The sequence below is a fragment of the Tachysurus fulvidraco genome, chromosome 21, assembly GCF_022655615.1.
Source record: "Tachysurus fulvidraco isolate hzauxx_2018 chromosome 21, HZAU_PFXX_2.0, whole genome shotgun sequence".
Classification (NCBI taxonomy): Eukaryota; Metazoa; Chordata; class Actinopteri; order Siluriformes; family Bagridae; genus Tachysurus; species Tachysurus fulvidraco.
In genome coordinates this window covers 7,032,435-7,050,978 of record NC_062538.1, presented here as the reverse complement: position 1 = coordinate 7,050,978, position 18,544 = coordinate 7,032,435, and the positions used below count along the sequence as shown (strand labels likewise).

At 36.2% G+C, this 18,544-nt stretch overlaps 2 protein-coding genes across 3 annotated transcripts; one reads left to right on the top strand and one right to left on the bottom strand.

Moving 5' to 3' along the window:
- The first annotated feature begins 1,022 nt into the window (after positions 1 to 1,022).
- bicdl2l (bicaudal-D-related protein 2-like) lies at positions 1,023 to 9,894 on the top strand. 2 transcript variants are annotated; one of them, XM_027157555.2, is made up of 6 exons: positions 1,023 to 1,593; positions 2,837 to 2,959; positions 4,073 to 4,228; positions 4,368 to 4,441; positions 4,590 to 4,710; positions 9,360 to 9,894. In XM_027157555.2, exons 1-6 carry the CDS (start codon positions 1,174 to 1,176, stop codon positions 9,678 to 9,680), a joined length of 1,215 nt encoding a protein of 404 aa, XP_027013356.2. In that variant the 5' UTR covers positions 1,023 to 1,173; the 3' UTR covers positions 9,681 to 9,894. The 2 variants fall into 2 exon arrangements, with proteins under 2 accessions (XP_027013356.2, XP_027013363.2); XM_027157562.2 differs by having other exon boundaries at positions 1,191 to 1,342.
- A 287-nt stretch (positions 9,895 to 10,181) lies between these two features.
- On the bottom strand, positions 10,182 to 16,973 carry abhd11 (abhydrolase domain containing 11). The gene is made up of 6 exons (XM_027157827.2): positions 16,743 to 16,973; positions 14,512 to 14,647; positions 13,694 to 13,867; positions 13,430 to 13,600; positions 12,956 to 13,137; positions 10,182 to 12,337 (listed from the first exon to the last, which is right to left on the bottom strand). Exons 1-6 carry the CDS (start codon positions 16,859 to 16,861, stop codon positions 12,202 to 12,204), a joined length of 918 nt encoding a protein of 305 aa, XP_027013628.1. The 5' UTR covers positions 16,862 to 16,973; the 3' UTR covers positions 10,182 to 12,201.
- Positions 16,974 to 18,544: the final 1,571 nt, after the last annotated feature.

Here is an 18,544-nt window from a genome sequence, read left to right as displayed (position 1 = left end):
CTAATAGTGTCATAAAGAGTCTTTTCTCAGGAACCTACCAACAGTTATGAGAAAAATCATATTCGTGACAGCTTTATCTTGTTTACACTGTCACCCTAAATTGCCTTAAATTACCTTAGATGCCTTAATTGATCACAATTTAGAAAACACTTAAGTTGACTTAGGCTGAAAATGACCTCAGTTTTAACTATCATATGCTTAGTATAATTACCATATTTATCAGTTAGCTAGCAGTATTGTTCTCACAGATTTTTACAAACATGAAATGTCTTCACCCTTGCATTTTATAAGCAAACATTCACAATGTTTATTTGAAAACACTGACATTGTAAGCTAGCGGTTTTTCTGAGGTAATGGTTTTAATACCATATAACTGTTGTGTCTTTTATACACCAGTATAAAGGCACAGTAGAAAGTACAAAGCTATCCCAATTAATATTATTGGTAAATTACCATGAATGACAAAGTACAATTTAATTTACACTGTATTACCCATAACACCAGTGTGGCATAAACCTTCTTTACATTTCTGAAAACAAAATTGACTCATGTCTACTTTTAAACAATTAATTACTAAAATTATGTTCATAAGCACCCCAACCATTCTGATTGTTGCAATGTTTTATCCTATAACACAAATGTTTTATTCTTTATAAGTCTCTTCTCAATACTTTGAAAATGTAATAGAGCCTTGACATAAGAAGCATACATTTATTATGTGTGCTAAATTAGGATCAAATTAGGATTAGCACTAGGATAACACTGATCACTCAAGGCAGTCATTTAAGAAATAGTGGCATAAAAGAAAGTCTGCTTCCATGTTGTTGTTATGTAAAATGCAGAACAATGGCTTCTTTGACACCATGAAGCAAAATACTGGACGTGTTTACAGTGTAATATATGATATGCCTAACCCACTCTCATAAATGTGTCTAAGCATGTGTATCTTAGCTACAGTGGCAATTACGTCAAGCAAGCCTTTGTCCCCAAGGCACAGGTGTCATTCTTTGTGTCATTACATGAGGTGAGCATTGAAAATGCACATGCTATTTCTGTCCAAAAGCTGGAATAACAAGTTCGCCCTCACATTCTGTATTGCTGTGCTGCCACCCATTCAAGTCATAGCTCGCATAGTCAGGTGAAAGCATTTGCTTTGTTAACTTCTCGGAGGCAATGGAGGGATTTAATCTGTGTTATAGCTCTCATCTGAATGAAGACACACCGGCTACTTTTAGAGACCTGTTGCAACCATCTCAACCCATTGACAATATGCATGAAACCAGCAAGGATCATCAAGGGGAAGGTCTAGTTTCTGCCGTGGAGGATGAAGCAACCTTTCCAGGTACAAACACAACGATGTTGAGGCCAACTCCGTCCACGCTAGATGAGAGAGAAGAGCAGCTGGAAGAAGTCAAAGACAATGATATTAGCACCGTGATGGAGCAATCTAATAAAATAGAGCAGATGAACCTGGAGTCAAAAGATCCAATTATGAATAAGTCTATTCGGTCGTACTTAGATGAAAGTTTACCGGACCTGCTCAGAAGTGGGAGTCCACTTAGGAGACGAGTATCAAGCCCAGTGTCAGACACGGTGAGATATTAACTACAGAGTTCCATTATATAATTTATAAAATTATAGCTATCAATATCATACAATACACTACATTATAAATGGTCATATTTTGCTGTGTGTTTTATGTAGTGCTTAAAAATCGCAAATTGCCAGGGTGGTTGTAAAAGTACTGGGGTAACAGATGAAAAGGATTTATTAAGGACTTAAAAAATAAATACAATTAATAATGATTAACTTTGAGAACATTACTACTGACATAATCCATGTAAATAATGTAATGTCTGTTGTTGCCTACGAAATCCTACAAATTGACAGAAACTGGCCTCATTGCATATATTATTGTTGCTTTCCCCAACACCTTCTAATAATATAATTCATGTCTGTTCTAAATGTGAGAGTGTAACTGCAGAGGGATAAGTAATGTCCAACAATGAACAGAAATAGAAATACATAGAAAAATTCATATTAACAGCAAAAGACATTCATTCTAACATATGATTAAGGCTGCGTCCTTCTTCTTTTCTATATGAGTAATGAGTTTATGGCACCTGAGTACTTTATTATGTGTAAAAGTGACATAGCCATGACAAGGAAGGTGGTGTGGAATTTACATGGCTTTGCTTTAGGGCTAATGCTAATAACGTAGGCGATGCTGGTACATACTGGTGTGTTATCGTCACACACTGTTTACAATTTGTCATATTTGGCCTTGCAGTCAGAACCCAGTTTCTCATAAATCTAATAAAGGTTATTTAACTAATAAAGAAAGTTTTTCTGAATCTGCAGGAAATTTAAAACGACATTATTTCATCATTTTATATCTTTTTTTTTATGATTTCATGTCTTTGATTATTTATTTATGATCCTATCTTGACAGCCTAGACTCAGTATCTGTCATGTGGTATTATGTCTATGTAAGTAAAGTTACGCAGGTTACTGAAAGGTTTGGTTTAGCAGGATTAACAAGATTCCTGTTGAAGAATGCAGACTTGCTGGGTTTCGGGTGATATCATGCGTCCCACGAGGAGCCGCCCTGTGCTCAATAAATGAAACTTGGATAAAATCTAAACCATATTCATCAAAAATAAGAATTATTAAAAAGATACATGTACACTGTTGTTTGTACTGTTGTTTGAGTTGTCAAAATCTGTTAAATGTGTTGTGAACAAATTTTACAGCTTAAAGTAACAGAAAATCCCAATGATCATGTACATGGTTGTGTTTGTTGACTTGCTTTGTGTGTGTTTGTGTAACTCTGCAGTTAAAGCAGATGCGCCGGGATGTGGAACTGTCTCGGCGTAGGAGTATAAGACTAAAGGCTCAAGTGGATAAACTTCAGGAGCAGAGTCAGGAAGGGCTTGTCTGGAATCAAGACAGAGAACAGGTGAGACAGACAGTTCAGATAATCAAAGCACAGCCAATTATTTAATTACTTCACTTGCACAAAACTAAGACATCCAGTTCTATGAATATTCAAATTAAAGAAGCCCTTAACCATAAGCACGCACGCACGCATGCCCACACAAACACACACACACACACACACACACACACACACACACACACACACACACACACACACACACACACACACACACAGAGTTTACCTCATGACCTCATAAACTGGTATTATGTGACTTCCATTTGCATATTGCACTTGGTTTTGTGATTAGTTTAGAAAGCAATATCTTGCCTGTTACATGGTAAGTACTTTTTTACATTACATTTTCCATTGGAGTTTCAGGTCCATTTTTTTTTATAAGAATTATTCACTCTAGTTAATCCCAGCCAAAATTATTTAGTCATAAAATATATTTTCTTAGTTTTAGGGCAGGGCTAATATTACATCATTAATATACATACTCAAACTACACTAAAGTGGAACAATACAGATGAAGAACATTTTCACTTAAATATATAATAAATCAACCGTGTCACTCATCACCCATTCCCATCCAACAGCTATTAATCAGCGAAGACTAACACAAGCTTCCTGTGAGACAACAGAACACAGGCAACCTAACCGACACCTGGAGAAAGAGGGTGTCTCTTAAAGACCCCCACAATTGGCTAGTGCTGTGATTGAAAGGGGATAAAAAGAATCCATGCCCTCCAACCCACACAGCATGACAATTTTTACTCTCTTGGAACCTTGGATTTTGGATGACAGTGGAATGTTCGGGATTGAAATCTTTAAACATAAATTTAAGTGAACGGAATTAAATGAGATGAATTGATTAGTGTTTATCAAGATGCAATTTTATGTATGTAACATTATGTATACATTTACATTAAATTTCTTTCTACAGCTTTCCACAGCTGTCATACTGTGTTTAGGATAGCTGTCATACTTTAAAAGCTGTCATAATTGACAGAATAGCTGTCATAACTGAAACACCTTGAGGCATTTTTACTCTGGCTTTTTCCTTATTGTGCTGATATTCAGGGGATATAATGGATTTGGCATGTTTGATCTTTCATCTTTGTTAATCTATAGGTGACAGAGGAGATTCAGTCCATTGTAAAGCTCCTGATGCCTCTGACTGATTCAGAGCCAACAGCAGATCTTACTTCCGGGAGCAACTCACTGGATATGGCACTGTATCAGCTGAAGAATATTGCACGCAATCTTGCTCTCAACCACACATCTCAAGTAAATTTTCACTCTCTTCATCATTTCATCTTATCAACCGAAACTTGCTCATTTAGTCTTAACATAGATCAGTAAAGACGTTTCACATGGCATTTAAAAGTTTTTTGGATGGTGTAAGTAAAACTCATATCATTCACAGGGAAAAGCTAAAGACGGGGCATCGGAAGATGTTTTACAACAAGCTCTACGGGACCGAGACGATGCTCTTGCAAAGTAAGTTCATCATTTTTGTAGTTAGAAATCATCAATGCTAACAGACATCAACCAGAAATTCTGACAAACTATTTTGGAAATATTGAGTTTTTTAATGAATCTGTCTAACCTCTGACATTTGCACTGTGCTGGAAATTGATCCTGATAGGAAAAAAGCTATGGAGACAGAGCTCATGAAAAGCAAGACAGAAATGATGTCACTGAATAATCAGCTCCTGGAGGCAGTGCAGCGGAGATTGGAGATGGCTATTGAGCTGGAGGCTTGGAAGGTGAGTTTATTTGGACAGTCTTCTAATTATTTTATGGGTTAGTCTCTGAATTATTGATAAATTGTCTCCATTGTTAAGACTTTGTAACAGTCAAGTCTGTTTTCACCGTGGAAAAGTCTTCAGGACAGGAGTTTGCAATTTTGTGCTTTCTCTTTGCATTATATTTTCCTTTTTTTGTCTTATTAACTTCAAGAGAGTAAAACAGAGAGGATGATAAGAGAATGAATTTTATAAATGCTATAATATAAGTGATAACAGGATCAGAATATTCAGGTTCAGGACATTAAATCTCATAATCTGTCATTTTTATTAAAACATTTTTAAACAATTGTTTGCAAAATGCGATATTAGAGGAATAAAACTTGTGATTGGAAAGTTTATAGTAAATACAGTACTTCAGGTGGTAACAGTAACAGTAATGAAATACACGAGTGCATAATTATACAGACATAGGCTTTTTTTTTTTTACTTAGATTGGATCTAAAGTGTTCCAACATATGTTATATATTTGTTGACTAGAGATTTAGTAGTTGAAGTAGTGTGTTAAAAAACCTTTGACTGGCAATGTTCATGCACGTGTCACACATCATAAAATGAAGTAAAACGCCATCTAACAATCCTATAATGTGGGTTTACTTTATTCTGGTTTGAACAACAAGCCTTCAGTGGTGTGTGTTTGTGATATTGGTTATTGTGTAGAACTAGTGTTGTCTTGTTCATATTAACAGGCTGGGTGGGGTTTGGTGGAAGCCAGCAGAACAGCTTTCCAGTCATGTTGAAAGACACAAACTATATACAAAATGTTTGAAGCGGCCCATTGAATCTTTGTTTTGTTTCATGCTTTGTTGGTATTGCAGGCTAATTTTCAATGCAAATAATGCAAAAAGTTTACATTCGAGTGGAATAGTTTCTAGGAGGAAACCATCATTAAAAGTGAGCAGTGAATAGTTCTGGTTCTGCAAGATACCATGAACTGTGTTGACTTGATGTAGGTCTGTGTGTGTGTGTGTGTGTGTGTGTGTGTGTGTGTGTGTGTGTGTGTGTGTGTGTGTGTGTGTGTGTGTGTGTGTGTGTGTGTGTGTGTGTGTGTGTGTGTGTTATTGACGCTCTCTATTTTTTTAAACTAACTTAGTCCATTGAAAATGAATTGGAATAATATTGTATGTTAAATACTTTCACTATAATTAAATGACATAAATGTAAACGTTTCTTGTGAAGTGCTTCAGATGTAATAAGAAGGTGGAATACTACACTGAAAAAAAGTTGAATTAACTTTAAAATTTAAGGCAACTAGCTGCAGTTCTTAACACCCTTTTGGATGGTGACATCATCATTTTAATTACAGATAAGATCCCCATCTTCATCGAGTATTTTCTGGCTCTCTGTCCTGCAGTAAAAAGCTGCATAAAGACGGGATCAAAACCGTATTTGACTGAATTCTGCTGAACCACAAAGAGTTAAGCATCTTCCCTTGTTTTGTAAATTTGCAGATTTGCATGCCCAAATAGCTACATTACACATACAAAAAAAAGCATATTAGGTTCCCTTTAAACATCTCCATGCACTCCACAGCCTGATCATCTGTGATGTGTATTTATCCAAAAAATTACAAAAATATGTAAAACTCCTGTAAATTCTGTAAAACTCAGCACAGACCTTTAAAAACAAATCATGAAACCAAGCAAACATGCGAAACCAAAAAAGACAAACATTAATAAACGAAATTAACTCCATCTACTTATAATCCAACTTAAATAGAATAATAATTTATTATATTTATAACTGTATATTTTGATACATTCCCTTCAAATGAATCAGGTGACGTGAACTACGATGCTTGATAGCTGTCTGAGCTCGTTGGAGAATATCATTGCATGCCTTAGAATAGTCTTTTTGGAAAATAACGTTACATTTTACAAAGTATTTTTATAATTTATTTAGGTTATTTTACACAGTTTTATTTAGGTTATATTCCACAGCGCAGTAAATGAGGTGCAATGACAGGAAGTGAATTTTTAAAAATTTTATATTAAGTTTCCTCAACTTAATTGTAAAATAAGTTGTAAACATGCAGGTAAATCGTTTTTCTAAGTAAGCTCAGCATCAGTAACTTCCTTTGTCCAAAGCAACCAGCACCTTCTTTGGACACAACATCTTTAAACTGAACAAGTGATGGTTTTAGCAGGGCCGATTTCCAGATCAAAAAGTAAAAGACTGAAATCCCTGTACTGCTGGACATACACTATATTTCCAAATGTTTGTGGATACCTTACCATGACACTCATACTCATGCTTTTTGAACTTACATTTTAGATTTAGTCCCCTATTGCGGTGACAATAACCCCAAGAAAAAAAGAACCACATTAGACTGACTGCTTGGTGTGAACTGAATGTGTGTTAGATCTCTGGTTTGGGTAGCTGGTTCCTGGCTCTGCAGAATTCTACAGTTTGGAGCCAGAATGGCCATCTGGGCTGTGGCATGCTTTCAACACTGCATTTAAAACCCAGCAGTCTGTGATGTTAAGAGGAATATGCCAGCATTTTAACTCTAATTTTTATCCACCTTATATGTAGAGTGATTGCTGCGGACATGAATTTCAAGATGCTTTTTCTGCATGTGATGGTGATGTAGCCAGACATGAAGTGTTTATTAGCATTATTATCTAAAGTTGATCATTTTCTTTCTAGAAGCACAACCAGATCACTTTTATTCCTCTCATAGCACAGTCATTTGTCAATGCTTATAGATGTACATTTATTAAGGATTGAGAGATGCATTTTATTTATTTTACAGTCAACATTCATTGACTTGTTGTCATTTACATTACAGAAGCTATAAACAGTCATTCTTTAACCAGCATCTACTGTATGTAAGTGAATTAGACAAAAAATGTGATTTGTTCACTCTCCTGAAGATTTTACTGTTAGGAAATTTGCAGTTACAGCTTTACCTCTGACTGTTACAAAGCGCTGACACTGGAGGCTTTATGTGGACCTGTTCTGGTATAGCATCAGAGCAAGATAATAAAGAAGTCATTCTGAATATTTAGGCTATTTCAAAAAGTTTTGAACCAACAATCATGTATTCGTAAAAGTCTAATTCGTCCCATCTTCTAAATGATCTAAATGATGAATTTATATCTAAATTGACAGCTTCCTTTGAAGAAATTATTTGCATAAACGTTTTTAGCTGCCTATACAACTGCGTTTAGTCTTCATAGAATGGTAAGTGAATTGTGAGTAAGCCGGTTTTTGTTCTTTTCCCAATACAAGGAAAAGAAGGCCTAGGGTTAGGCCTGTGTAAGGTACCTTTTAAAGAAAGGGTTCATGAAAGGATATGCATTTGTATTTTTTTTTCATGCATTTTTGCCTCTTCTTTTTCTCTGTTTGCTGAAACTCGGGGTTTCCCACTAAATTGTATAAGACGGACATTCTGTATGACCAGTCTTGTTTGGGTGATAAAAATCTACTAGAGGCTTTAAGCTAAGTAGTTTTTTACACTTAGTGTAGCTATTTAGTCTACTGGCCCAAATGTTTATTTGTCAATCTAGCAGCTAGCACCCAGAAAGAAACGTGTCATTTAGTCAAAGGCTAATTGTTAAGCCGAGCATTGTTGTGCTGGGACTAATATTTCTTGCAATATCAAGCTAAGTGGACACTGACATCCGAAACTGTAGATGTTTGTGTGAAGTGAACACTCCTGCTCAACAAAGCATTATCATTGTCTAGACTTTTACTCTAAGACATCAGCCTCCTTAAGCGTTATCTGATTGATTGCCCGATTCGTGGATTGTTCTAGTCTTATGACTAGCCTACACCAATCCTCTTGTTTAACCAAGTCGTCTCCATTTACACCAAAAGTCATCACTTTGGGAAAGAGTGAGTGAACTTGTATTTCTCTCAGTTAGAAACTTGCAGCCATTAGGAATACTGTCATGATACTATATGGTTTTTTGGTTGTTTTGCTATTTCTTATATGCACCAACGAATAGGCCCCAATGTTGCAAGCTTGCTTATTTAAGGTTCAAAGAGACTAGTTAAAGACGACATCTCAGTTGTATCCTTAATGACATCTCTTAATCATGTTTTTTTTAATTTCTTACATTGCCATGTGCTTACCTTTTAAGTGAAATGCTTTTTTTCTGCATGAACAAGTATTACATGCAATCTTGTTTAAACCAAACGGTAGGGGTTAAATAAGGACATGTGTTATCTACTTATATAAACATTTAATTACAAGTATTTTGGAGTTGAGGTTTTTTCTGGTCTTTCTTGTATTTTCTTGACTATTTAGTTGATTCTTAAGAGATGACTGATAACAGGTACTGGGCTATAGTAATTTCTTTATTGGAGGCACCACTACTTAATTCATTCATCTGTTTTAGACAATACACAGACATTATTGCCCATATCTTTTGCAAACATTTAGTTTAACAGGTCATATATTTAGTGGTAGGCAGAATTGCCAGCCCATTTACCACCAACTGTTGGGAACCTGAGGATCCTGCAATGTTAGTAGTATGAGTGTAATTCCCTAAGTTCCATCTGTACAGAGTGCTCCAGTTTCAGCCTCTTCAAAAATGTCAGCAGTTATTAGTGCTTGTTATATAGATTTCATTTCATGTTACATTTTCATGCATTTCTCACAGGATGATGTGCAGACCATAATCCACCACCAGCTCCTGAGTCAGCAGCAGGCAGAACAGGCCCAGAAGAAGCCCAGAGGTTTCGGTGTACTGAGACGCTCCAAACAGCCTAGTCCAATCCAGTCACCAATAGTGAGCCGGGCGTCCTCTCCTTCCTCAATGTCCCCCAATACTCCTGTGGCCCAGCGCTGGAAAGACAGACTGAGACGAGGACGTGCCAGTCAGCTTGCCCCTGTTGTCTCTGACCATTCAAACAGTCCATCACCACTGAACTCTCCAGTCAGCAGCAAGGACGACAGCTTTCAAACAGTCTCTCTTGACTGAGCATTAATTTTTGTCTGCATGATAGGCTACACAATTGTCAAATTGTGGAGTCTGTTGTTTTAGAAGTGTGAGGCCTACAGATTATGTATTTTACTTTGAAATGGCATTGTTCCTGAAAAATGACACTGAACAGGCACAAACAAATTCTACGGTTGTAAATTATGTATACTTAGAGAATACTGGATAATATACAGAATAAAATGGATTTTATGGACTTTTGTCTTTATATGCAGAAAAAATCATGACACTACGTTCACACAAGCAAGCAACAAAGAAACAGCACCTAGAAGCAATGAGGCAAATGTGTGTTCCAACATTTTTAATTTTCAAAGCCCACAGTCCTACACGTTTCTACTGGCAAAATCAAAGCTTGTTCATTTATCAGTAGAGTTAAAACTAGTTAGAGTTAAACAGCTTCATAATTCTGAATGAAGTTTAATGTCATACTTTCATTTCCCTTCAACTTGAAGGGCAGCTTTAAGATAAAATGTACTATAATAATGATAGTCATATATTACTTTTTATTAAAGATATTCAGAGAAAATACATAGTGAATTCACACACTTGCAATACAGTCCATCCACCACACACAACTGCCAGTATACGTATTTACTACAGGATGAGCCATAAGTCAGGAACCATGTTCACAGTTATTACATTTTGTATGTAAACATAAATCTGTTAAAACACACCACAGACTTTTGGTGTTTAGTTCTGCAGCATGTTTTATACTCCTAAAATACCTTTTCCAAACATATACATGTAGACTGGAGGAATACAAACAACTAACAGCCATAAAATATAAATACTTTCATCTGAATCTTCAGTAGTATTAATTCATGAATATGTTCAATATAGTAATATAAAATACATTTTAGTCACAGACACACGAGCACGACAGCTTACAGGTAGCCACATTACGACACAGTGCTATTCAACCTGATGGAGAAAACTTTTCAGATTATAAAACCTGACAGCATAGCTCTTAAACCGTAAAGACTTTTAATTCTGTATTGTACGTTGGGTTAAAAGATCAGTTTAAACAAAACTTTTCCCTAGTTTAATGATCTTTTTCTATAAAATGAAAGAAGACAGGAAGATGGAGTCAGGATTAGATGAGTGGACAAATGAGAATTTTCTTAGCTGGACCACTAGGTGAGTAAAAGCTCCAGTGTGCTGCCCAGACAACTGTTGGAGTTACTTGGAAACCTACATGACTAGGCTAGTAAGTGGTAGCTAATGTACAGTAAGACAATGCATCAAAGTTCAGTGAATGAATATGTGTAAAAATTAGTGTAAAAAAAAAGTTACCAAACTGTCATCAAACAATTTGGCACACTGCAAATAAAAAATTCTGGTTTTGTCTAACTAGCTTCTTCAATTACTGTCGCCTTGGTTAATCGTGAAGTGATGTGTTATGAGTTTGTACTGCATTTTTTTTTTGCTCGGTTATGTCACTGCTTCCACGTAGAAACATTGCCTGATATTAATATGCATGGTGCTACTCTGGAGTCTGTAAGACATACAGTATTTACTATCTAATCTAACGAATCACATGTCAAACACCAAACATTTCTTGGTTTTAGTAAATCGAAAATTGTGGAATGCTCTAAGCAATCATCTAAACATAAAACATTATTCCATTCTCATGAAAAAAAAAAAAGATTTAAAACTGCTCCCAACGTGCTCCCAAAATAATACCTACAGAACACAATGTCTAGATGTGTGCTGCAGTAGTGGGGTCTCAGTGCTTAAAAACAGTGCCAAAAAGCCAGACCATGATTGCATAGGCATCTTTGGGTATAACGATGACAGGCAAGTGTTCATGACTTGTACCCAACCTTCTTAATAAAGGGCAGGTCATTTACATTCTAGTTCATAAGGATTACATTAGTCTGATACACTGCATTGTTTGCCAGAATGAGCAATATAATGTGTCCTAAAATGTAATCTGAAAAGTATTTGTGAGAAAAAAAACTGTTTTGTCAGTGTGATTGAGTGATTACGGTACTGTGCAATAGTCATGGATTACATTTAGTGAAATTTTGCCTTATGCGGACATTTTAATGACCAGATTTAGTCTTACATGGTGACTCAACTTAAAATAAAAAAATCCATGTAACAGAGAATTTTTATATTTTTTTGCAATATTAATGTATAGAACTCGTTTGCATGGCAGCATATTAAAACCCATCCTATGCTACTACCAACATCTACTTTAAAAACAATTCTTTCTAAACTCGTCTAAGCTTTCTGTAAAGATCTTGTTAGATACAGTGGGAATAAAGGTGGGTACATTATAGATCATGATATAACGAGTTTCTAGAGTGGAACGTGTATATTATATTCCAATTATATATTTAATAGTATATATCCTCATTATATTACAATATTTCTGTAGAGCACTTCATACTTTTGCACAGTACTGCGTGTGTTTTAGACAGACATGGACAAATACATTTTTTAAAATCAAAAAAGAAAAAATATAAAGGTTGACCTAGGCAGTGAGTCAGTCAGAGGACTAGGACTGCACAAATGTGATAATGGAACTGATGAACTCCAGAGGTTTGTCAGCATGAATCCAGTGACTGGCATCAGGGATGTACTGGATATCTGCACATGGAAAGAGACGCTGGATTTCATCGTAATCTTCAGAGCTAAGGGAGAGAAAAAAAGGAGAAAGAAACAGCACAATAAATAAGTAATCCAGTAATAGAAATTGAAAGAAAGTAAACAGGTCTGAACATGTTTTATAAAATTCACACCTTCCCCTAGCCTTTAAAAATAATGCCTACCTTGAACAGAGAATTTAAATTTCTCTTGCTAATTTATGACTCAGGATTTTTTTTTTAATTTTCTGCTTTTCCCATCATTATTCATGTGACTAGAAGTTTAGAGTGACTTAGTGAAGTCATGCATATTTTCTTAGAACAACATCCAATACAGTGCCAAAAGCAAAACATTTAAACAGCTTTCAAAGTAGTAGAGTGGGGATGAAGGCAACACCCATCCAGCTGGCAGAATGACTGTTTCATAAACACAAATTTCTTTTTTTTTCTTTTTTTTTTTACAGTTACAATCTGTAGTGCTAAGAAAAAGTAAATAAAGTAATATAGCTGTTACAGCAAAGTTATAGCAATGTTAGTAATAACGTGTGTGTGTGTGTGTGAGTGAGAGAGAGAGAGAGAGAGAGAGAGAGAGAGAGAGAGAGAGAGAGAGAGAAAGAAAAATGGAGGCTATGCCAATTTAAGGTGCCATTTTTATGGTGTTATTACCTGACGTATTCGGAACTACTTCCGCCCAGGAAGAGGGTGGGGCCGTCGTAGGTGGTGTTAAACTTTGGGAAACCCATGAGGTCTGTCAGGTGATTCGAGATGGCCTCCAAATTGATTCTCCAGGCATAGTGTCCATTTTGCTCTACCAGATTAGTAAGGAGGAAATGCCGGACTGAGCGCTCCTGTGCACAAGCCCACAAAGGAGAGATTTAAAATGTACACATCTCCATTATCAACCACGCCTGTTAAGACTACTGTGTGGCAGATTGCAGATAATACAGAGAGTTCTACCCAATACTCTACATAAAACTCAATTAGGTATATGAAGAAAAATAAGAAGAATGAACGATTGCAATCAATAAAACCATGTGCTTTATAAAAAATTGATCATTTTTAATAAAGGAAATGACTGAAATAGCTAAAAGGTCCAAATGAAATGCTTTGAGCATTAGAAACATGCATCTGCATGCTTACTTTGACATGCTTTCGGAGCTGATCTTCAGCCACCCTGCGTGCAGTCGAGCGTGGAATGTTGCTTGGTATCTTCACCTCCTTCATAGCATCAATGTATCCTTTCATAAAGGTACGAGCTGATGTTGGAACGGGACTGATGTCTACTACGACGAGCCGCTCTACCAAACTGGGCTGCCATCCATGAAACAGCACAAAAAACATGAAGAAACTGCATGAATGTATGACTGGAGTCTTTAGAATTAAAACTCATCATTCAGATCATACCTGTGACAAAGCTGTAGCCATCGCAGTTTTGCCCCCCATGCTGTGCCCGATGAGAATACACTTTCCAATGTGCAGCTGGTTAAGCAGGTGCTTCAGATCGTTAGTCATGGCCTCATACGTCAAACTTGGGCTGTGTATACTATTGCCATGGTTACGAGCATCTACTGTCAGCACCTGACTAGACAAAGTACAGTTAGGACACTAGCAGGCGTACAGTCAGTTAGTACACTATAAACTGGGTTATGGATTCAGTCTTTTTGTACCACAGCACTCTTCACCCTTGTCGATTCAGCAGCTTGGACAATAGTGCTGGCTTTAATTTTAATCACAGGTTATATTAAAGGGGCTGTTTTAATCGATTATATAATGTAAAAGTCATGATTTTGCATAACAGATGCTCAGCATAATCTAAAAGAAAAAAAAGTGTTGCTACTTAAAAAGGAAGCATTTATAATGATTGATATGATAATGACTTCTAAAAGATGGCATTTATTTAATTAATGTAAGGAGTCTCAACGAGTTCCCAGACATGAGAATGTTGTCAGGACAGAGGACAAAGGTTTGTGTCTGGTAAAAACATGAACAACTTTTTTATAGCTGCTGTAACATATTTTCAGGATGTTCCACAACATTACACTCAACTATAAAGAAATTGTAATCATCGCAAATCGATGTGGTATGAAAGGAATGAAGCTCTTTGAGACATGCTGGAAAATAAATTCATTGATTACTTTCCTAAAACAGAACAGTTTCATGAAGTTTTATTCCTAGCAAGAGTTCCTTTTCATATAGAATTGTCAGCCTGTCCTCCATCATACCTTTCGGCCTGTCCTCTGCACCAGAGACTTCGCTATAGAGTGGAAGTTTGATTTGCTCCCGAATAAGCCGTGCAGAAAGACGAGGGGAACGCCGTCATCTTTACCGTCATACACATCATAGCTCAGGCTTACAGGGCTACAACAGACAAACCACACACTGTTATCACAATGACTCACTAACACCTAGTCTTGTTGGGTATTGATTGATCAGACACTTGGTTTATTCCATTATGTTTTTTCCCTCCTCAAGAATCAAACAATATTATGGGCTTTTATTATGCGCTTTGAAGTCGGGAGCTGCAAGCAGGCAGTGGCAACTCCGCTGGATGGAGGCTTTTAGTTAGAGAGAGAGAAAAAAAAACCATACCTACATTTGCTAATATAATTCTTTTACAAATAAATGGTTTAATGTCTGCATTGCTGACATTTACACAACTCTTAAAGGTTGTTAGCTGTGAGAATGTCACTGAATTTCACATTAATGTAAGATCATGATCATGTGGAAAAGAATAAAACGGTTATATTGCACAAACCTATCCAATCATCAGGATTGGTAATGATTTTAAGAATAGAGTTGGTCATGTGGTACAATCTTTTATGTTCCATCGAGATGCTGATGTAACATAAGGCTGTACTCTGCTTTCTACGAGAAGTGAACCTAAATAGTGGCGTTATTGTGCAATGAAAAGAAATTCCCCACTTCATGATTTTTTGCCTCTTGAACACACCATCAACCTCAATGTGCTCGTCATGCTGGCATTTAGAAGATTTTAGAGAAGTTTCTAAGGTTCTCTAAACAGTTTCGATTGAGAAATAAAATGAGTAAAATAATAAATAAAGCGAATGATAATAATAAAAAAAACTGACACCACTTTGTATTTAATGCATCAATATCACTTTCACTATGTTATACGACGAGTCCGCATACCAGCAGGAGGTGAAGCGGCTGGTGCTACGGTGCAGCCAGAACAGCCTAGAGCTAAACACCCTCAAAACTGTGGAGATGATAGAGGACTTTAGGAAATACGCCTCAACACTACGCCCCCTCACAATATCCGACAGCCCTGTGTCATCTGTGGAGTGCTTCGAGTTTCTGGGCACTACCACTTCCCAAGACCTGAAAGAGGAGTCCAACATAAACTCCGTCATCAAAAAGACCCAGCAGAGGATGTACTTTCTACATCAATTAAAGAAGTACAGTCTGCCACAGGAGCTGTTGATGCTGTTCTACACTGCAATTATTGAATCTGTCCTTTGCACATCCATCACCATCTGGTTTGGTGCAGCAACAAAACAGGACAGAAACAGACTCCAACACACAATTAAAACAGCAGAAAAAACAACTGGTGCCCCCCTGCCAACCCCCAGAACTTATATGATACAAGAACCAGAAACCAGGCAGGAAAAGTCACTACTGTCCTTTCACACAACCTCTTTCAGCTCTTCCCTTCTGGCAGGTGCTACAAAACTTTTGTTTACCAAAACTGCCAGACACAGGAACAGTTTCTTTTCCCAGGCAATCACCCTGATCAACAACTCACCATAATTATATTCACTGTTTCATATCTATAAGTACTGCATTATCAGGACACACAGTACTACTGATGTATAATGCACAAAAGCATAATATTGCACACTATTGTTATTTGCACTACCATGCACTTCTCACACTTTATGTACATAACTGATCAGTCATATATTCTGTATTCATATCTAATACTCATACTGTTTATATTGTATCACATCGTCTGCATGGTATTATATGTATAATATAATGTTGTTTATGTCTGTACTTTTGAGTGTCACATACAGCTGGAACCAAATTCCTTGTGTGTGTCAACACACTTGGCCAATAAACCTGATTCTGATTCTGATTCTTTTGCACGTGAATAGCGGAAGTGTTCTGAATAACGCGATTTAACTTCATCTACTCTATTAGATCAGTTGGAGTTATTGAACACTGTTATCACTGAAACAAATCTGCATTACAAACGTAGACATTTGAACAAACATTCTGCATAATTAACGGTTTAGCTCTCATGTCTGTAGCCTAGCAGGTTAACTAGCTAGGTCCTAAATCCAGTGTTCTGTAACCAGCCAATAAAAAGCTGCAGACGTGACGTTACGTCCATGACCTGCATTTCAGACACATATCTTACAGTTAAGACAAACAACATTTAATTTAATGTCCTTTAAATGTATCTATCTGTATTTGTCCTAAAGGTCAGCACCTGGTGGGGGCAGCAGCGCCGTCCGGCCGCGACGCCCCGCTACAAAAATACTGAGCTCTGACTCCAGACAGCCGCTGCAGATGTCCGATTAATAATCCTCTGGTTAATAAGCCACACATGACGCTGCTGTTAGCGCTGACACATGAACTAGCGCCGCAGAGAGGGAGCGTGGATTTAAAATCAGTTTACAGTCCCGGACGTTGTGACGTTCAGCGTGTACATGCGACGCTGACGTCATGACGTCGTACGTGTGAACGCACGCCATGCTCTTTTAAATCCGTTTTTTAATAAGTGGAAATAAGATTTATTTATTTTTATTGAATTTTTGTAGAAAGTGAAATGGAAAGAGTCTTTAGTTTAAGAAAGATTTAATTGCTGTATATAATATATAGTATTTACGTACGTAAGTAATTAGTACATTTCATCTGAAATTATGAAAAATAAAAATAAGGGCATTTATGATTTATTTATATTTATGACCAATATTATATATTTATAAACAAAACATTTATATCAACATCACTAAAATGCTATGTTCCTTATTGAAAAAGACCACATTTTTAATTCACAGCAAGAATTAAATATAATTTATATATTTAATCTATCTATCTATCTATCTATCTATCTATCTATCTATCTATCTATCTATCTATCTATCTATCTATCTATCTATCTAGACTTTTACATAACTATTTTAATTAATGTAGAAAACATTTATCAGTGATATCGCTAATAAAAGGAAGAAGTAATAAAAAATCAACCTCTTAAGAAAAAATTGTAATTATAACAATAATAATTACAATTTTAATATTAATTATAACACAAAGTACTTATGAATAAACTTACTTGAAATACTATATTAAAGATTTTCAGCAAAAGTAGTGTCATAATGTAATGCCTATTTCACAGTAAGTCATAATTTCTTATTGTAGAATGAGGCTATATTTTAATTACATTTTTTACTTTATTAAAATTTATTTGTTGTTAAATATGAGAAATAAAACCTGAGGTGTGTGATGTATCACCTTATTATAATTACACTCATTGTCCATGTTATTAGGACATTTATTCATTCATGAATTTATCTAATCAACCAGTCAGGTGGTAATGCAATGCACTGCAGGTCAAGAGCATAAGTTAATGTTCAAATCAACCAACAATGTGCAGTGGATCTCTCGAACTTTGACTGTGACAAAGTTGGTACTAAATTGGCTGGTTTGAATATTTCATAAACTCCTGAAATTTTCACACACAACAGTCTCTAGATTTTACACACAATGGCCTTGTTGATACCAGGGGTCAGAGAAAAATGGGCAGTTTGGTTTGAGCTGCTAGGAACAAAATAGTAACTCAAATAATCACTCTTGACTGTGATGAGCAGAAAAGTATGGAATTATAATAATGCCTAATGTGTTTGAGGCAAATAAGTGTGATGAATAACACTAACTGGAGAAAAAGGTACTTGCATTTAATTGGCTGAAATTCAACATTGTTGTTTAATTAAGCCTTTCTCTACTTGTTGCTTTGGTCTTCGTCGATGCCCGCTTGCACCACCTGCTGGTGACGCGGAGAAGCAGCAGGTGGCAATCATGCATCGGTGTTCGACTGCTTCTCCTGTGATTCCCTTATGTAAGACGTAGAATTTGTTGTCAAATTTTAGTCGCCGAATTTTTTGAAAGCAAATTTGTAAAGCGAAATTAAATAGACCGAAAATCGTGTGGCGATTTCTTTGGATGGGCGATTTTTTAACCTTGAAATTTTTAACAATGAAATTGTGTTTAAAACGTTTTTCTTCGAAAAAT